The 22598-nt window shown below is 37.6% G+C and overlaps 1 protein-coding gene across 6 annotated transcripts in view; it reads right to left on the reverse strand.

Annotated features, from left to right (window-relative positions):
• The window catches only part of LOC111869022 (dihydropyrimidinase), a 146674-nt gene that overhangs the window by 20684 nt on the left and 103392 nt on the right, over window positions 1-22598 (reverse strand). For 4 of the 6 annotated variants that reach the window (XM_023860221.2, XM_023860205.2, XM_023860246.2 and 1 more), the window contains 3 exons: window positions 19723-20030; window positions 18606-18719; window positions 9691-9923 (listed from right to left, as the gene is read on the reverse strand). In XM_023860221.2, coding sequence (XP_023715989.1) covers window positions 9691-9923; window positions 18606-18719; window positions 19723-20030 — 655 coding nt within the window. The remainder of the gene's footprint in view (window positions 1-9690; window positions 9924-18605; window positions 18720-19722; window positions 20031-22598) is intronic. The other 2 variants (XM_023860214.2, XM_023860238.2) reach the window with 1 other exon arrangement.

Below are 22598 nucleotides of genomic sequence, written 5' to 3' on the forward strand. Positions count from 1 at the left end.
TAGCAACGCTAGCGGTAGTAACCGCTGTTACTACCGTCGTCTCTCGCAATCCTGTTGCGTCACCGTTACGTTACCGTGCAGAGGAGGGGGAGGGGAACGCTGACTCACCCGCCGCGTCACTGCTGGTGGGGGGGGTTCTCTTTTGCGCAACATGTCACAATATGTATGTATGTATGTATGTTGTTCCAAGTTTATTCACAAAATTGTGAACTGTAGACTGCTGGGAACTGTTTCATCACAAAATTTACCTCAAAACTTTCTAGCAGATCTGCATTTCACGTTGGCATCATATAGAAACACATGTTGCCTTAAAGTATACACCACCATGACAGAACATATTGCTCACTAATTGTAAATGAGGACAAATGGCTAATGGAACTGATAACTATTGCCCACTGATAATAACTCATAAAACAAATCCCCATGCATGAACCACACTGCTCAATGTGAAACATAATGCTGTCAATCTGTCTATGAAGTTAATAACTTCCCTTAATCCCAAACATAATAGGCTATGATGCATACTCATTCATTGGCGAAATTCATATGCACCTCGCAGCCAGCAGTGCACCTTTAACTATGAACTGGTCAACAAAGATAACAACCTCCCTATATAATGAACATAATTTACATCCATCACAGTGATTAACAAATATTTGAAATATGCTACATTTTCAAAGAATTAGAAAGTTCTCCTTATTTGGGTTAACAGAAAAAACACAAAGAGGAATACAGGTTTTCCTAAATTTATTTACAAATGAATGTCTTTATCAATATTTAATAGAAATTGTGAGTTTCTTTTCTGTTAAACACTTCCAGTTTATAATTCCTACATTTGTTCCAAGATGAATGTCTTTGTCAATATTTAACAGAGGTTTTAAGTCCTCTTTGTTACTTATATTTCCAGTTCATAAATCAAATAATAAGCAGCCAATGAATTCCATGCTCTTTCAATCATTAGAAATTTTCTAATATGTTTTTCTTATGCAGTATTTTGGGGGGACAAATTAAAATGCAATGAGAATAAAACACCTTCTTCTAAAGTTGAACAGTCATCAGATAAATATTCACCTATAAAACTTTTAAATAATTTTAATTTTAACGCACTTGCTTTCTACATCTGACATTGGTAGTAAATTTAAATATTTTCTCTTATTTCTTTTCCTCTCAAAAATGCTCTCAGTGTCTTGGGCTGCATAGCATAAAATGGCAGGATGATTAATGAATATTGCATATAAACAAATGTGGAGTAACTGGGGAAAACCAGAAAAAACTTTAGTCAGCATAGCCAGTTTCCAGCCTAACATCTGAAACCACAACTCCTCGCCCCCAAATATGATGCAAGAGTGCTACCAATTGAAGAGAAATGGGTGGTAAATAATTGTGTGCTATTGAGATTCCCACTTCATATTATGAAGTAACGAGGAAATGATACTCATATGCATAAATTTCTCTCTTTATTTGACATAAAACACTGATTTATTATGCTACTGTGATAGCAATTTTGAGACAACAAATTTAACCTAGATAATTTTCACACACACACACAAGATGATAAAAATAAATGTGGCAGCTTTCAGGCAATACCAATTTGAAAACACTGATCATACAATGGAAGAAAGAGAGGAGGAGGAGGAGGAGGAAAAGAAGAGGTATATAAATTTGAGCATCAGTTTACTGTTTACTGCCACTAATGTACTGCAGTGGGAGTGATACTGACCAGTGGGATGGTTTGACAATGTTTAAAAACAGATGTTTGTCTTACTTTTCACGCCATAGCTCAAGCGGTTAGTAGCTGGCTTCCCACAGCAGCAGCCCTGGTTTGATCCCAGGTCTGGTCAAGTGGGATTTATGGTGGACAAAGTGGTGCTGAGGCAGGTTTTCTCCGAATACTTCGGTTTCCCCTGCCTATCTTCATTCAACCAATTGCTCCTCAATCACCCTCACCTATCATCTGGGGCTAGAACAATAGGCCAGAAGTGGCTGCACTACAAGGGACTTAGTCCCACCCCACTAGCAATAACAAAAAATCTGAAAATTGTGTAGCAATGTAATACAAGACACTTACAAATTGAATTCCTATAGTTCAAAAGCTAGATCTGCTAACATCATCAGGAAAGATTTTCATATTAATTTCTAATTCACTGCTTATGAGTGTTGATTAAAGTTATTCTGTCACTCTTCACTTGCAGATAATGGCTACTAACAATGGAGATTCCTCATGAGCAACCATGAACTGCCACTGCAACCTTGCAACTCTTCACTACTAACCACTGACTCTGACTTCTGACTAACATTTCCTGTTGGTCCTCACTGTATAGCCTTATCTCAGATCACACAAAAACACATCACTTCCAACAGTCCCTCTACTGTTGCATTTGTAGACAGATGCCAGTGCATATGCTCAAATACCACATGTCACACCTGTCAGTGCAAAGTTTGAACACCATCATGCTATATTAATGTACTTTTAGAGGAATGTACAGTTTCATTGGTAATTGCCCTGTGAAGGGCATAACTGTTTCGCCAATATGAACAGTCTTCAGAGCCGACCATTCCTATTCTGATATACACAAACCGATAAGTGGTTGAATTTTGTGCAACCTGCCATCTGGTCGGCATTCTGCATTACTGGAAAAGTGTGACAGTTGTAACAGAAGTTCAAACCAATTCCTACTCACAGTATCTGGAGCCACTTCATTCTTATATAAGAAGCCTACAACCTACAACAGCAAGGAAATGCATCAAGCCCATTCATGCAAGAAGGATCGTTAACAGTTGGTTCCCATGAATGTGGAGTGAGGCCAGACCCATCTAGCAACTGAGACACCTAGAGTGCTCCATCTACTACAAAACAAATAACAGTAACTGCCATGAAAATGTGATGGGGCTGGTTGTCTTTATGCATGGTCCATGCATCCTTCTACCAAGAAGATCTCTGTTGGCTTTTGAATTTCGCTCTTGAACATCTTATAATGGCTGAGCTGCACTCTATGGTGGAACTGATGTATTTGGGTTGCCACATCCTCTAGAATGTCCAGTATCTCCATGAGCATCCTTCTTTCTTCTTTTGCTCTCTGAAGACCTATCAATCAAATACTGGTGCCTTTTAAATGTTCTATGCATCTTGGCTTTGCTTAGCCATGCATGGGAGAGGTTCCACGAAGTGGATGCATGTGAAATGTCTGATGATGAAAATTTTCACCACAAAATAATCTTGTTGGAATGCACTGATTTATGTGACAAATCCAGCCGACACGCTTTTGGTACCTGAAATATGTATGATCCGAACAATTCCATGGCATTGGGTGATGGCGGAATGATCTCATTGCCAGACCAATCTGAACCATCACATCCACATGGAAGATACATGGGATGTTTCACAGAGTTATCACTTCTGTAACCACTTTCCACTGACCAAAACATTTCTGAAGTAGAGTCAGGAGTTTAGACATAACCACATGAATGTACATGTTACTTATTTCCATAAGAAAAATATAAAAATAAGGTACAGCTATCCCTGTAACAGGCCATGGATGCCCATAGGGTTTAAGACATCGAGGATCCCACATTTTCTAGACAATCAGCTCACAGATGGTGGTCAGGTTGTCAGCCTTACGCACCAGCAGCCCTTTACACCCAAGAAGATTCCTGGTACTCATTTCTATTATGAGGCTGAGTCGACCCCAGGGCCATAGTGCAACTAGCAGGGTTAGGTCAATTGAAAAATTGAATGACCTCATCAGGATTCGAACCCCCGGCCAGAAATATATACCATACACTTGCCTTAATACACTGTATATAGCAAGAACAAGACTTTTGGCACAAATAAAATTAAACAACTGTCTCTGGTCCTAATTTCACTGAGAATGAATTGCAATGAGACCGAAGGCTTGTGATAAAATTCATATTCCAATCTCATTGCTGCAATAGATGGATCACTTTATAAGCAGAGCAGTCAACTGCAACTAACATTGTTGGAATCATACTAAAATGAAGCAAAGTCCAGCTCAGATTCACATTATCAAGAAGTTGCACTTAGGCCATATCAGTCACTAGTGCCTGCATTAATACAAAAATTTCCCAATGACACAATTACTGGTATTTTGTAAAATAGGGTATACAATAATTATTTACAACTTATGTAAAATTAAATACCAGTTTTGGCCTGGGAAGAACAAATTTCAAAATACAATGTGGCAGTCAACATATTAAGTAGTATTTCTGGTAATTTATAACATAAAGAAGATAAAATATCTTGCAGCAAATATGAGCCATATACAAATATTTTGTTTCATGTCAATACTGGCAGTACCTAAACCTGAACACACCCAAACTTATACAAGTACATTTCAGTCTCAATACTGAAATTACATCAGGTGGAATTTTGTATGTTATTTAAGCACAAGTACTATATTAGAGTTATATTTCCAGTTTTTTAATACCACTCTTTCATTGGAAATGATCAATTGGCTTTAAGAGGCATTGCACCAATTTCAGTAATTCAAAGGTTGCCTTATATTCTGTTAAAACAGTCTTAGTCTGAAGTAAAAGACAACATTTCTCCTGATACTTGCATGGGGGAGTGATGTATATAAGTAAATTCATGCATTTTTTACTCAACACCAGTTGTGAGGTGAGTGGTCAGTTTTACCCCTAAAGAAAGCGCCCTCGATACCCACTGGAGAGAAGACTGGGTGGACCCCAGAATCGGTCTTGATGAACCCAGAGAGAAGGAAAAACTTGCTCCTGCTGAGACTTGAAATCCAACCCCGTGGCTGTCCAGCACATACCCAATTGCTATAACAACTGCGTTATCCCAGCACCCACTGTTACTGATGCATATCACATTAAGAAAATTATCCATACAGGTCTACACCCACTCACACAATTCCAGTATTATCGGTGTCATTTCATGGTTTAAGTTTATGCAGTCCTGAGCTCAAGCAGTTAGTCGCTGGCTTCCCACCATGACGGCCCGGGTTCGATCTCAGGTCTGGTCAAGTGGGATTTGTGGTGGACAAATTGGCGCTGGGGCGGGTTTTCTCTGAGTACTAAGGCTTTCCCTGCCAATCTTCATTCCACCAAATTCTCCATCATCATAATCACACAGAGCAGGTACAATAGGCAAATTAGTGGCCGATGTGCCGAGTTGAGCCAGTTGGACTCCACCCCCCACTAAGCGAATTAAAAAATTATGAAGTCCTTGATTATGTTAATAAAAATTTTATGCCTTAGAATTATCATATCCGATAGTCACAAACACAAGAATTTTCATTTTATGGAAGTAACTGGTTGTTCATACAGTAATATCAGTGGTGAACTAAAGAAGTCTGATAAGGTTTCATAGCACATTTATTGTTTTTAAACAATTTCAGCAATTCTAGTGCAAATTAGATTTAAGGTTCTCACAGTGGTTTCTAGATCATATTCTGTCTTCTGGTAAATAACACTGTGCAGTCATGTGAAAGTCAACTGATGTTTCAGAGGAGCAAATCACTTCCATTTTCAAGGTCAGAGAGAAGACCAAGTAAGAAACCAGAATAAAGCAGTGAGCACGCAAGCACAGGTCTGCTTGCTGCCCCCTTCATGCTGGTTTCTGATGAATGTTGCAATATGTTCCTCTGAAATTTCAGTTTACTTTCCTGTCCTACATGATGTTACATCCCACGAGACAACTCTTCAATTCCCATGCAGGTTTGCGACTTATAAGAGTGCAACATTTTTTTAATGAGGGCAGATGAAGGGGGGGGGGGCATAATGTTTCATTACCTCTGATCTTAAATTCCAATCACATTTGTACTATAAAACTGAGTGATGCATTTCTGCCTGCAATTATTTATAACAAACTGAGATATTACTCCTAGACTGAAATCCCATTTATAATTTGGCAACGATTAATGGTGCACCTCCTACTTGTGTGCAAAGTTCATTTATTGTGATAAGAAAGGGCATGTCACATTACATGGGGGTACAATACATCAAAAAAAGATGAACTCTTTAGAACAAAACTGTCCAGATCCAAAAAACCTGAGTAACATATTCTTTAGATTTAAATCAGGTAAGCAGGCATGGAATACAGCAAAGGCCTTTAAAAATAAATTGAAAATATTAGAAAAATCAAATAATAAACTTACATGATAGAGAAATAGAAAAATGCAAGAGTGACATATGAAGGGACTTAATGTTATGTGGCCAACCACTCACTCATTCATGGAGCTGAGCCCTTCTTCAGAAGCCACCAATTGTGCTGCTACTAAAAATTTCTCAGTATTTTATGGAACCCAAAGGTTCATTATTGTGTTCACAAGAGCCCTCCACTGGTCCCTATCCCGAGCCAGATCGATCCAGTCCACAGCATCCCAACCTCTCTCTCTCTCTCTCTCTCTAAGATCCATTTTAATATTGTCCACCCACCTATGTCTAGGTCTTCCTAGTGGTCTCTTTCCTTCTGGCATTCCCACCAATATCCTATATGCATTCCTCTTCTCCCGCAATTCGTGCTACATGTCCTGCCCATCCTCCTTAACTTGACCATTCTAATTATACTTGGTGAAGAGTACGAGTTATGTACCTCCTCATTACATAAATTTCTCTAACCTCCTATCACTTCATCTCTCTTCGATCCTGATATTCTCCTCAGCACCCTGTTCACAAACACCCTCAGTCTATGTTTCTCCCTTAATGTCAGAGGCCAAGTTTCACACCCATACCTAACCACAGGCAAAATTATAGTTTTGTATATTCTAATTTTTATGTTTTCAGACAGCAGACGAGAAGACAAATGTTCTAAACTGAATGGTAGCAAGCATTACCTGAATTCAATCTCCTCTTAATTTCCTCCTGAATCAGATTCTGATCCATTATAGTTGTTCCCAAATATAGACCAGCAGCTGATGAATCCTATTTAAATTTAGTCCCACCTGGATTTCCTGAATCTTCCTAATGGCATATTCCAAACCAATGTTGAAAAGCAATAGCGATAAAGCATCTCCTTGTTTCAGACTATTGTGGATAGGGAAATTATCAGACAAACGTTTACCTATACGGACTTTACTACACGTTTCATTTAAACACATTTTAAACAGCATAATAAGTCTCAAGGGTACCCCAAACTTTACAAGAATACTGTAGAATACTTCCCTCATAACTGAATCATAGGCTTTCCTGAAGTCTACGAATAGCTGATGTACTGTCTCATGGTTATTACTAATCCATGTAAAATTGTTGCGAGAAAAAGAAAACTGATATCGCATCTACTAAGAAGAAAGATTGCTTTATTTTACAAAACAAAGCAATCTTCCAGATTTCATCATGCAAGAACAAATGTCTGATTCAGGAACATAAGTGAAAAGAAAACTTTGAGAAGGTAAACTGCTATTGCAGCTTTACATTCTATCACTGTAAAAGAGAAGGTTAGCATCTCCCTTTTGACAACAGCAATTCCTTCATTCTTACAAGATACAGGAAAACTATGGCTGGTGTCTTGTAGTCCTAGCAATATCAGGTCTTCATACAATTCCATGACACTTGTACTACAAGATGGTAAATATCCTGGATATGATACTTCCCAACATACAGATCTGAATGGAAAAATTTGACACTTCACATACAGTGGTATTATAAGCTACTTTTAAAAATGAAACGCAAAGGGAATCACTGCCATGATTATATGGCAGAGAAGTGCAGGATGCTCTGCTACGAGGAAAAGGAAACAATGTGCTACTGTGTCTTCAGAAATTCTTAAACTCAAAAGGTACAAAATGTCTCCAGTGCAGAATGATTACTTTCTACATTTTAAGATCGTGACACTGCAAAAGTTTTGTACTTTCTTTAACTTCTTTGAATCACAAAGTTTAAGTAAGACCTAGTATCACTGTGAGCCAGGTGGGGTTGGAATTGAATGGGTTACTAAACATTCTGTTTCGTTTGCACCATTTATAGGAGCAATTGTTCTATCTATCCCTGTACAATTTTACATTCCACTACAAAAGTAGAAGCTCATTCAACATTTTATTTCCCTCGGTAGGAGAAAAGCAGCCATTACACTTAGCTCATTCTGGAAAGCATCACAAAATGACTAACAACATCTGGCAACACAATAAAATCCAAGTTCAACAGCAGTTTCTGAGAATAAGAAAGCAGAAGCTCTACCAAACACTTCCCAATCTAGAACTCATGCAATTTAATACATTCATCACCATGTGGGCAGTATCTGGGAGCCTTACCTGGCTGTTAACTGTGTTAATGTGAACCACACAATCATGCTGAAAGTCACAAACAACCTCACCTTCTAACAAGCGTTGTTCAACATTCCTACTTTAGACTATATCAAGTTGCTAGTTTATGAGAAGTTAAAAATGATGTGAAAGAGACAAAAGAGATAAACTATTTAACTTGTGTAAAATACGCAGATTTCAACCAATCAAAATGTGCTTGAGGAGGAGGAGAAAAAGAAAAAAATATAAAAAACAGACATAGTGCCAACTACATGTGAAACTGTGACACACAAGTGCCTAAACTTTAGACATAAGAAAACAATGAATTAGCTGAGATGAAAAAGACATGGGTAATACAACACAGCAACTCACACTTCTATAACAAAAATGAAACTAAAATTAAAAAAAAACTATAATGTTAAGCTCTTAAAAATATTAACAGTTGAAAATCAACATAAGAAGAACCAAGCACACCAATATACATACAACACATTTTTATACATTCACTGTTTGCATAACTATTTTACAAAGGTATTTATGCTTAGTTAACTTTGAAGAGATGAAAGGCACACAAAAAGTACGTATCCAAAATAGATTTTTAAATTCCATTAACTCTGCAATAACTCTAATACTTGGTCTTGTTAAAAAGACCAACACTGAATAATTTTTATTTCAAGTAACTGTACAACTGTAAATCAATGCTGTTCATCACTATGGAGGTAGGGCAACCACTGAATACTACACAATAAATGGAGTACTACATCTGAGTGGTTCAGAAAACAAATAATGGTTATAAGAATCTCTTCTAATTATCCTAATGGGACGATCATAGGGTATAAGGTAAAGGTAAAGGTACAGTTCTCTCATGGCATGAATATGTGTAGGGGAGGAGGTATAGCTCCACCACTTTACACTGGAGAATGAGTTGTCACGTAAACATTAGATAGGAAGGTGGGTGGGCCCCAGAACCAGTATGGATGCAGTGGAGAAGAGAGAAATCTCTTGCCCTGGCTGGGAATCAAACCCCAGCCATCCAGTCTACAGCCCAGTGTTATGCTGACAGAGCTATCCTACAGTAAATTATGAACTGGTATGGATTAGGAAGGTAAACTCTTATCCCTGCAAATGACTGGGGAAACTGATGATTCCCTACAGGTTCTGGGTTAATTTCTTCTCTTGCCATTAACTTAAAACATTATGTCAACAGAAAGAATTCTCTCAGTATAATGACACCAAGTAAACTCCTGAAATATCATTTGTGTGAAATATAGCTGGAAAATAATTCTGTATTTACTAAGGCGCACAAGAAACATCGGTTGAAAGCGAAGCAACAGTTATCATCATCTCCTTTTAATTTAAAATAACCTTTACTGGTACTGAAGTCAAACAAGAAGATAAATGTAGCAAATATGGTTTTGTGGTATTTTTTAATGGCCTTTAATCTCTTCAGAGTGTACATGGCAGTACTCACTTTGACAAGAACTCCATGAGGGTGTCTGGAGTTGTGGGATCATCTCTCAGAGGGGGGCTCATCACATGTCCTGCAGCATGTCTCCAGCATGCGTGCCTATGATGGCTTCCTTCCGTACCCAGCGCAGCAGCTATAGTCTCTCCATACACTTGGTAACCATTACTACGGGCTGAACCCAAAACGGCCCCTGCTGACTTACTCATCACATGCACTACATACAGTGGGCAACTTACCTATGACAAAACCATGCAAACGTATGTTCTAACCAGACTCAATTTCCCTGTACTCCATGTAATTAATCACATTGATAACAAATGAACTTCAACTGTAAAAATTACATGAACCTTATCCTGGCTCCCGTGTATAAAGAAAGTTCTACATTTGACAATGTGGAAGAACATATAATTATGTATCTTACCCTGTATTAACCATAAAAAGTCAGAAGTATTGTGATGCACCAACCGAAAGTCTGGGAGGGAGGCACAGACTTTCTTGAGCATAATGAGGACAGTGCTTAACCAACTACAGTGATTAGACAAAATAATGGCAACACTACAGATACCATACACAATTCTTTATTAATACAGCGTTGGACCATTTTTGCCTTCAATACAGCTGCGATCCTACTTGAAATGGCCTCATACAACTTTTGAACTGCCTCTAGCAGAATTTTATACTCTTCTTCTTGAAGAACATCTTCAAGTTGCTTTAGAGTTGTTGAAGGTGGGAATCTGTTCCTCGCTCTAGTCTCCAAAACAGACCAGAGTGGTTCAACGATGTTCAAACCTGGTGATTTTGCTGGCCACAGAAGAAGTTGAAGTTCACTGTCATGATCTTCAAACCCTGACTGAACAGTTCCAACTGTGTGAATGAGGACATCGTTGTCTTAGAAAACTGTATCCGTTTGGAAATAACATCTGGATCATGGGATTCACCTGCTCACCCAACCAGTCCACGTATTCCCTTGAAGTAATTCGGCCATGAAGGGTAATAATGGGACCAACAGAATACTGTACCATGATATTGATTCATCTGACCATATCACACGCGTGTTTCCAGTTGTCTCTCATGTCCAGGTTTTATGGTTGTCACATCATTATTTACGCATCTGAGCATTTTTTCAGCAATCAGAGGTTTAGCAATTGCAGCCCCAATGTGGATGTTATATTTCTGGATCTCTCATTGAACAGTTTTTGTGGAAACAAGGTCTTCAGAATAAATATAATTCAGTTCTACTCTCACCTGTGCTGCAGTAGTTCTGTGATTTTTTAAACAATCCTTCTCAATGTATGATGATACCTTTCTGTCAATGTTTATTTTTGCCCACTGTTTCTTTTCGCTGATGTTGTCTTCCCATATTTCGTGTATGGCGACATAACCTTAAAATCTGTCGCAGTTTTTGCCACAGATGGTCCAACTAAACATACACTTAAAATCTGTTGATTTTCAAAACTGGACAAGTTTCCCATTTCCCAGTTCTTTCACATGGACTATAACTCAACACAATCACTAATACACTGAAATGAGCACTACAGTGTAAACAAATAGAACATTCAGTGTTGCTAACTGAAGTCCTTTCAATGTAGCCAACACAAACAAATTCTATTAAATTTCTTGGTGTTTTGACTATTTTGTCTACCCCCTGTATAAGTCTTGTGTTTACTTAACATAATATTAATAAACTTTTTGCAGTAACAGTATGAACAAGACTGAAAACTGAATTCTCTAAATGAGTGCAGACAGTATTCAAACATGTTCTTCGCACCCAGGCATTTTGAATTTACATTTCAGCATAAGTACATTCCTTTAATCTCTGTAATTTGTATCTGTGGCTACTATTACTTCATCATTACTATGCTTCTCAACATTACCAAGAATACCATTGTTACCATTCTTAATATTGTAACATGTACACCCACTGCTAGGGATCAAGTTGACAAACAAGTTTCTGAGAAGTCAGATTCTTGGTAAACAATCCATTGCTATGTTACACAACAATGGATGAGGCTGTGCTTCTTGTGTGGTCTGCGCCAGATAACAGTGGAACGATGGAGTTATGTAATCTGTTTCTAAACAACGGAACTGTAAACACATCTACTCTTACAATAACAGGTGATCCCTATGGGGTCCATGTCAAAGGTTTACAGGGGACAGTGAAAGTCATTTACAGTCAGTCGTAGCTAGTGGTAGCTAGTCATAGCCAAGAACCCATTAGTGAAGGATACAAAGTCGTCAAGGAAAGGATTTGTGAAGATTCAGCGGTGAAGGGTTAATGGATGCTTAAGACTTTATGTGTGCTGTAGTGCAGTGATATCTGGAGTGATTTGAAGCACTAGTTCTTGTGTTTTCAGTTGCCAGGAGAGGACTATTGTGTGTGTAACACTGAATTATAAAGTTTAGAAACTGGAGACAGCACTGTACTAATTGTAATTAAGAGAACTTGTGACCAAAGTGCTAATAAATCCAACCATCAAAACTAGAACCGGTTAATTTCAAAACACATTCCCTCCTACACATGACAATATTCTCCCTATGGCTATCATGATTAATATGATTACCATGTTTTTGTAGCTGCAGCACTAATGTTGCTCACATCTCATAAATGTGAGCACCTGAGATCTTCAAATGCTTATTGAGACTGAATCACTGCTATATGTGTTCTTTTTTCTTGAATGTCATACAAATAACATATAACAAGAAATATCAACAAACAAGAATATTCAAAATTAATACCAAAAATGAAAATATTCCTACCACTACAAACAGGAAGAACTTGTAAAATTAAGAATGTAACAGTGGATTCATGTGTAGACAGAACAAGTTCAGCACCTTGATAAATAAATAAACTGATAAAATTTCTGGACTTAACAGACAGTTTTCAAGACATAATATGAAACTGATACTATACTGAGCTGCATAATCCATAACAGAAATGTTCATTTTACATGTATGATTTCAGGTCTTCGTGGCAGTGACGATTCATATTGTGTTCTTATGGATCCCTCACTCACTCACTCACTCACTCACTCACTCACTCACTCACTCACTCACTCACTCACTCACTCACTCACTCACTCGGTCACTCATGGAGCTCAGCCCTCCTTGAGAAGCCCCCCAATTGTGTGGCTACTCAAGAACTTCCCAGCATTTTATGGAATCCGAAGGTTCATTACCGTGTTCACATGAACCCTCCACTGGTCCCTACCCTAAAACAGATCAATCCAATCCATACCATCCCATCCTGTCTCTCAGCTCAATTTTAATACTGTACACCCACCTGTGTCCTGGTCTTCCGAGTGGTCTCTTTCCATCTGCTTTCCCACCGATATTATATATGCATTCCACTTCTCCCCCATCCTTGCTACATGCCCTGTCCATCTCATCCTCCTTGACTTGATTATTCTACTTATACTTGGAGAAGAGTACAAGTTATGAAGCTCCTCATTATGCATTTTTCTCCAACCTCCTGTCACTTCATCTCTCTTTGGTCCAAATATTCTCCTCAACAGCCTGTTCTCAAACACCCTCAGTCTATGTTCCTCCTTTAATATCAGAGACCAAGTTTCACAACCATACAGAATGACAGGCAAAATTATACATAGTTTTGTATACTCTAATTTTCATGTTTTTAGACAGCAGTTGAGAATGCAAAAGTTCTGGACTGAATGGTAGCAACCATTACCCAAGTTCAATCTCCTCTTAATTTTCTCCTCAATCAGGTTTTGATTTGTTATAGCTGTTCCCAAATATTTGAACTCTGCCATATTTTCAAAATATCTCTAGCTATCTTTGTGTCATGATTTTGCACTGTATTCTGATGATGAGACAGCAACATATATTTAATATTCTCTGTGTTTACTTCTAGGCCAAACTCCTTACTAGCATCAATTGAAGTATATTCACATAATCAGCATAGTCCAATAGCTGATGTGTCCCATTTAATTTCAGTCTCATTTGGTTTTCCTGGGCCTTCCTAATGGCATATTCCAAAGCAAAGGTGGAAAGCAATGATGATAAAGCATCTTCTTGTTTTAGACCATTCAGGATAGGAAAATTATCAGACAAATGTTTACCTGTATGGACTTCACTTTTGTTCCATTTAAACACATTTTAATCAGCCTAACTAGTTTCATAGGTACCCCAAACTCTATGAGAATATTGTACAATGCTTCCCTCCCAACTGAATCATAGGCTTTCTTGAAGTCTGTGAATAGCTGATGTACTGTCTCATTGTACTATTTTTCTCCAGTATCTGATGAATGCAAAAGATCTGATCAGTAGTTGATCTGTTACATTGAAACCCACACTGATGATCCCTAATAATTTCATTTATGTACGGACTTCATCTTTAGAGAAGAACACTGGATGAAATTTTGTATGAAGCTGATAGCAGTGATATCCCATGATAATTACTACAGTCAATTTTATCAGCCTTTGTGTGAACTCTTACACAAACAGACTCTGATCGAGTAATTTTTCCTTATTCCAAATAGAATTAATTAGCTTTAATCCAATAGATTAATTGATCTTTGAATGTAATACTTCACCTCCTGCTTGAATAGGTTCTGGCAGCATTTGATCACTATCTGGCGATTTATACCTTTTCAATTTTGCAATAGCAATTTCAACATCAAAAGGGCTAGGATCAGGTACTAACGGCTCATCTGTATGTATTTCTATCTGCCTAACATCACTGACCCTATGTATATTCAATAACTGAGAGAGGTAGTTCTTCCTCCTATTCAAAATGTTGTGGAAAATTGCAAGCAGATCACCATTCTCATTCTTCACTAAGTTACACTAAGTAATCAGATTTATTGAACCCTTAAGCACAATAGACCACTGTAGGTCATGGTGCAAGGGCCGAGAAGGCCCACCCCTTATACATTCATTGAACTCTTACAGAAGGTAACTACATACAACCACGACAGTCACTCTGAGTTACACACTCAAAAGATCACTGTAACAGCAGCACACATAAAGTCTTCTCAGTTTGCTATGTCTTCACCATTCATTGCCTGGCGATGGATCCCAACAATATTCTCTGCTTCCATGCTTACATGCTTACCGGTTGGCAACTGTCTCACGACTAACTCATTGCTCAGGCCTTGTCATAGCTCAAGTGCTTCCCAATTCAGTGGGCTGGGTTCAAGCCTAGATCAGGTCATGTGGGAATTGTGGTGGACAAAGTGGCACTGGGGCAGGTTTTCTCTGAGTACTTCAGTTTCCCCTGTCAAATTGCATTCCACCGATTTCTCCATAATCATCATAAACATCTATCACCTGGGGCCGGTACAATAGGCCAAACAGTGGCCAGAATACCAAATGGACTCAGTCTCACCCCATGAGAAAAACAAAAAACAAAAAATTCATTGCTCCAACTGTCAACTCTCAATTCAACTGACAGTCTCTTACTAACTCTCCTGCTTATAACACCTTGGCATAGACCACACAGAAAACACCGTTCCTCTGTTGCTGTTTATGGGCCATTACTTAGCAATGGCTGTTTTAAATTTGCTTATCTTGTGGTCGTTGCCTAGCAATGGGTCTACATGCCACAATATCTTGATGTCTTTAGATTTCACGGGGCTGTGTCTTTTTGAAAGAAATTCTGTTGAAGTTCATTTGAATACATTTAAGCAGAAATCTAGTGCAAGCCTAGTGTGCAAATACAATCACAACCAGTTCTGTGACTGAGTAAAAAAATAAGGTAAAATATATAAAACATTACAAAACCAACTAAATAGTCTGTCCATGCTTCAAACATTATTATATCATACCAGTGTACATCAAAAAAATATTTAAGTGCAGATGGCAGAAACAGAAGTTGAAAATTTGCATCTTAAAAAAATCATAAAACACAGTAAGCTAGCTAAAACCTTTTTAACATGAATGCCAGTTACTAATTTCAGCAGTACACCTGACTGGAACAATTCATATTTCTGCAAAGTACTGATTAGACTGTACAGTTAACCCTGGTTATCCACTATCCAAGCATCCACAATTATCATCCAAGAAACAAAAGTTTCAAAGAAAATTTACCATTTATATAAGTTACTGAAAATCAAACTTGTGATGTGCATATGTTCACCTACCATGCTACCGTGTGGTAGGTTTCCCAGCTGCCAATAGCAGCATTAAAAGTCATCCTCCCTCACACAGTGCCATTTCAAGAGAGGCTCACTGAATTTGCGACCAAGTTACAGTATATGAATATGTATCAAAATCTATCAAACATCAATCTTTCCCCATACATGACAAATAGCAGGGAGTTTACTGTAATAAGTAACTGTATGATTATCATGTCAGCCAACCAACCAACCAACCAACCAACCAACCAACCAACCAACTAAGTAACCAACCAACCAATACCTTGTATTAAATTGTATTAAAGTACACCAACACAAACATAAAATTCTACCACTGGACACAATCACTTAGTCTCCACCTGACATTACTGAAACCCACTTTATTATCCTCTGCATATTCATCTTGTTTACCAGTTCATCTCCTTTATTTTCATTTGTTAATGTTAATATTACAAGATATTTCAATTTTGATATGTTTTCAAATGATTCATTATGATATACCTCTGTTCCTGATGTCATCAAAAATTTTTGTACTTAATTACAATCTGAATTTTCTGTGTACTAATAAAATTAAACTGAAGCATAGTACATTTACTCAAAACTGCATAGATGACTGCCAGTAATTTCATTCACAAATATTATGTGTCAAAACTGAATATAACATAATATTTTGTACCGATTGATGAAGATGAAATCATTTTGTAATCACTGCATAAATATTTTACTTCTCTTCTTACAAGTAGGTCTAATAACAGATTCTTTGATCCAAAAGAAAATTAAATTTGTAAACCTCTGAACACAACAGATGTATCTATTATAATCTGCACTATGTTCTACACATCACATTCATCTAATAGTGATTATACATTTCTCTTGATAGCGCTATTGTAATATTACACCATGCATCAGTGAACACTGTAGTCATACAGGTAGCACTTTTGCTTCATATTCAGATGATCTCAGGTTCAAATTATGGTCCAGAGATCCACTATGCTAATGGGGAGGGGGGTGGCAGCTAATTTAACATGGTTTATGTGTGGGTTCATTAAAATTAGGTTATAATACTAAAGGCAAAATGTGGATGGACTTTAAAAACATTAATTCAATATATAAAGTGCAATATTTTAATGTAATTTTCACTTCTCAATTTTGTACAAATTTGGTCTGATGATGATCAGCTGCTAAAACATGTAACCACTGTGATTACTCTGATTAATAACAGCAACTGTAGATGGATCAAAAGAATCACAAAACTGAATGTAATTGACACCAAAATATAGTGCATCTAAGAAGAATTACTACATAATGTCCTTGGCAAAACTTTGTGCAAATTTTCTGCAACTTTGACAATATTATTACATTCTCATGGCAGTCTTCCCCAACCCCAGCTCTACAGAAGTGTAACTGCATTAGACTATGTGAAGATCACCATTCAATGACTCTACTTATTGTTAACTAAAGGCCGCGCCATAGCTCAAAAGGTTAGTCACTGGCTTCCCACCGTGGCGGCCCGGGTTCGATCCTGGGTCTGGTCAAGTGGGATTTGTGGTGGACAAACTGGTGCTGGGACAGATTTTCTCCAAGTACTTCGGTTTCCCTTGCCAATCTTCATTCCACCAAAATTTTCCATCATCATAATAACCCAGGGCAGGCTACTATAGGCCAATCAGTGGCCGCCATGCCGAATGGACCCAGTTGGACTCCGCCCCCCACTAAGCGAACTGCATACACGCAGAACTATAAAGTATCATGTTACAAGTTCCATGACTTTTACCGCACAACACCCAACGAACTCCCATGCCTCAAAACACCACCTGAATGGTAAAGATTCTGACCAATGAATAATAAACATTTTCCAAATTAATAAAGTACCAAACTCTGCAACATATGCAATATATTTCTTCTGCATTCATGGTGAATAATTAAGTCCCTTGCTTGCAACCTATGATGTATCTGCTGCATTCTGAATCACAGAGCATGCAGCAGGAGTATTAATTTGGGAGATGTACGTTCCAAATTCAGAGTAAGAAAATATTGAATCTGACCTTCTCTCTAGAGATAAAAAGTTCACCTTATTACATTTCAATGGACCAGTCTGTTAGGGTACAAAACAAAAATGTATACTCCTTGCATATGCTGCCCATATCATTATGCACTTAGACTGATTTGCTGGTTCCCTCTGACTAATATTCTGGCATGTAGGGGTATTTTTTAACATACTCAAAACAACGAACTAACAACTTATGCTTTTACAGAATATTAAATTCTGAACTTGAATATAATACTAGAAATCATAACATAAAATTTGTATCTGAATAATTTACTGAATTGTTATATAATGACATTGGGTATACTGAAAAATAATTTTAAATTCCTAACACTAGTAATAATGTATAAAACATATTTACAGAACATAAAAGAGTGTCCAGATTGATTTTAAAAAAATCTCAAATGATATCAACAGTAATATACCTGTGAACATTATAACAATCTCAATCATCCATGTTGACAAAATTCTGTAGTTTCATGAACACTAATATTCCTTTTGCTAGATATGAGGTTCTCAAAGCATTGATTATGTAGTGTACTATCTTCTGGAATGTAATTCCAACCGTTAGTGAACTTCTACCATACTACATAGCATTACATCCCAGAAGATAGTATTTGTCAATATTTCTTTCTTTCTTATCTTCAAATTAGTGTCCAAATTATCTCTGTAAAACTTTTCAATGGTATTCAAATTTGTAATCATGATTTATCTACATTAGTTTATCATTTTATACAAAAAGTCGCGATAAAGTATTTCTGAACATGTGAGTACACTACCTGGTTTGCTATAACACAAGCTCTGTTAACTGCTTCTGCCTCTACATCTTCAGGACGTGACAGTGCATGTCCTTCTGGTCCTGTTATACCTCTGGCTAGAAGCTTCTTTACATTCTGCAACCCAGTGAACATATTATCAGTTCTCTAGAACTTCTTTTCAGCACACTAGCTGAGCTATGTTTATCATGTAATTGTCTATAATTTCCTGTACTATGAAATCAAGAAACATCAGGCTTTTGGAGCAGAACTGCATATCATATCCTATACAGGATAATGTATCAGATATGCAGGGGATTATACTGCACTGCTGTCAGCAACATAATTACAAATCATACACACAAAAGCCAAAAACGAACTAATATTATGTTTCTAAATTATATAATATTGAATAATCTGCTGAAAGTGTATGATATTTCTTGAATCTATTGACAAGGTTGCTTAGAGTTGGCATGTGTAAATTACAATATTATATTTAAGCATCCTGTTACACTCACACAACATATATGAGACAAACTCCGTCTTAAGTGCATCAATTTAATTGTAGTTCTTTCTACTACAATTAAATTGTTGCACTTAAGATGGAGTTTGTCTCATATAATGTGTAAATTATTTTGTTATTCTGTCCTTGAGATCTTCTGTAGATAAAACCAAAGAAGATTTCATCTGAATCAAAATAGGAACCAGTTGTAGGTAGCTATAAAAACAGTGATGAACCTCTGGAAACACTCAAGGCTTTAGTGCTCTAGTACTACTAACATTTTTAATACCATTTTGTAAAATGACCAGAGTGACATAATAAAGAAGCACAATCAAACAGAACATTTTCAGAAGCATGTCAATAAGCTTAACATATTCCAGAAGGAGCTCAAACTAACAGATCCCATATACAAAACACCATGATAAGGTTAAGTACCATAGGAGGAACATGGGAAAGATACTTTCATAGTTTAATTAAAAACCTGTTGCTCCAGTATATATCATGTTACTATTAGCTTCACAGCCGATACATGTAACCAAGGAGCTGAAGTGTATGGCCTGCATTCAATATGATAGTGTTTTGCCACAGATCAATAGCAGATTGCAAGGAAAGTCAGACTAAGACTGGCCCAGTTCTCACCTCAGCAATGACGTCTCCATTCTCAGCATGCACTTGTGCAATTGCTCCCAGCTGTTTGCACTTATCAAACACACCATACAGCTCAAAGTCTCGCAGCATATAAAAGTCTTTGTATGCCATGAACATTTTAAAAGAGTTCACTCCATGCTCCTTACACAGCTGTTCCATCTCTTCCTTCACTTTGTCTGACCACCACGTAACACCAACATGTAAAGCATAATCACAGCACACCTTCTCATCTGCCTTTCTCCTCCAGCTTCCATACGCGTCAATGAGAGATTCACCTTTCTTGGGTATGGCAAAGTCAACTGTAATTGAACATGAGTCAACACAATATATCCCATGCAATATTAAAGTATATTACTCTCAATAACCCTATGGATGAGGGTTAAAACACCCACAAATACGCAAAAAATATTATATCATCCTTCTTAAAAATTCTGGTACAAACATTAAAATGCATAATCTTGGATAAGGACGAATTTAAAAAATGTAAACGGCATATGAAATAAAGTGAAATTTGCTGAGAAATATATGTTGCACGCATGTATATAAAACTACTCAACAACAACAACACTACTCAAACAACCCAAAATAAAAAGTCATATTTTCCATTCATCAGCAATTTTGCTGATATTTGTAAAGCTACATGACCTACAGAGAAACTGAATTATGTCCCTAGTTTGGAGACATGTTGCCATAAATACAGCAAAACCCGTGTATTTTAGAATGCCAGACATCAACAGAACCACTGCAGGTAAGGTAAAATTGTCCTTGTGCTTAACTAATTAAGCACTGTGCCATAAAGGCATATGGGTGAGTGGATGTATAGATCCACATTTGCTTGACCTCGGCACTAACTGGAGGTGAGTGGTCAGCTTCATGCCCTGGCCAATTTAGGTCAGAAAGAGCCCCCAGTACTCATTGGATAGGAGGTTGGGTTGAGCCCAAAGCCAGTCTGGAGGACATGAAGAAAAAATTCTTGACCCCACTGGGACTTGAACTCTGACCCCTCAGTCATCCAGCCTGTAGCTAGCTGCTATACTGACTGTGCTATCCAAGCTCCTAAATTACTTCAGAGGTGAATAAAGTTCTGTTTAGTCAACCCTCCTTATTGTGAAAAAGTAATATGAGGCTTATGTGATCATCATGTTGCTGTCTGTTATGTCTGTGTATCCCTTCCTCCCCCCCATGTTGTTAAGCAANTAGGCCAGAAAGAGCCCCAGTACTCACTGGATAGGAGGTTGGGTTGATCCCAAAGCCAGTCTGGATGACATGAAGAGAAAATTCTTGACCCCACTGGGACTTGAACTCTGACCCCTCAGTCATCCAGTCTGTAGCTAGTTGCTATACCGACTGTGCTATCCAAGCTCCTAAATTACTTCAGAAGTGAATAAAGTTCTCTTTAGTCAACCCTTCTTATTGTGAAAAAGTAATATGAGGCTTATGTGATCATCATGTTGCTGTCTGTTATGTCTGTGTATCCCTTCCTCCCCCCCATGTTGTTAAGCAACAGCTCGGTAAACAAGTTTCTGTGGCAATGAATACACATCCAACAACAGCAAAACACATGGCCACAGTGTTTTTATGTGGTCTGTGACATACCAGATAATCAGTATGTAGTGAATTGAAACTATGCCATTAGTTTTTCCCAGAACTTGTCATATTACTCACAACATGACCACAGTGAATAACATGTGGTTTAAGTGCTTATTATATTTCTCTAGTGTCCACATCAACAATTCTCAGAGTAAAAGAGTGGCTTGGTAATGCTATCAATAAAATTCTCAAATACTAATGAGCTACAAATTTATTTTGAGAGATAAACCGATTTTGGAATGAAAGTGGTTAAAAAACATTGCTCAAAGTTTCTCTCATACTTAGAACAGAAAAAGCAAACTGAATTTACATCAAGCTCTGAACCAGATCATGCACACATAAATTAATTAATTAAACCTGCTAAAATATTTTCACATAAATAATCATTTAAGCCAGAATACATAAATGAAAATATTATGCTTGCTTACTTACTTACTTATGGAGCTGAGTCCTTCTTGAGAAGAAGCCAAATCTGCAGCTACTCAAGAATTTCACAGCATTTTATGGAACATGAAGGTTCATTAGCGTGTTCACAAGAGCCCTCCACTGGTCCCTATCCTGAGCCAGATCAATCCAATCCATGCAATCCCATCCTATCTCTCTAAGATCCAGTCTAATATTGTTTCCCCACCTATGCCTTGGTCTTCCCTGTGGTCTCTTTCATTCTGGCTTTCTCACCAATATCCTATACGCATTCCTCCTCTCCCCCATTAGTGCTACATGACCTGCCCACCTCATCCTCCTTGACTTCATCATTCTAATAATACTTGGAGAAGAGTACAAGTAATGAAGCTCCTCATTATGCAGTTTTCTCCAACCTTCTGTCACTACATCCCTCTTCAGTCCAAATCTTCTCCTCAACACCCTGTTCTCAAACACCCTTAATCTATGTTCCTCTCTTAATGTCACAGACCAAGTTTCACACCCATACAGAACCACAGGCAAAATTATTTCTTTGCATATTCCACTTTTTATGCTTCTAGACAACAGACGAGAAGACAAAAGGTTCTGGACTGAATGTAGCAAGCGTTATCCGAGTTCAATCGCCTCTAAATTTCCTACTGAATCAAGTTTCCTTGAAAAGAATAACCAGTTCACTTTAGGCAACCAACATAGCGGGTGTACGCAGCTAGAGCTGAAGGTACCCGAGATGGAAGAGATGGTGTCCCATTATCCCTTCCCACCTGATTTTTAACAGAAATATGCTTCTGTTAGTACTCGTAATTTCCATTGAAATATACTCGTATATAATTATTTTTGCGATTATAACCGTTACT

This window comes from Cryptotermes secundus, unplaced genomic scaffold (genome assembly GCF_002891405.2).
Source record: "Cryptotermes secundus unplaced genomic scaffold, Csec_1.0 scaffold360, whole genome shotgun sequence".
In the NCBI taxonomy this organism is placed as follows: domain Eukaryota; kingdom Metazoa; phylum Arthropoda; class Insecta; order Blattodea; family Kalotermitidae; genus Cryptotermes; species Cryptotermes secundus.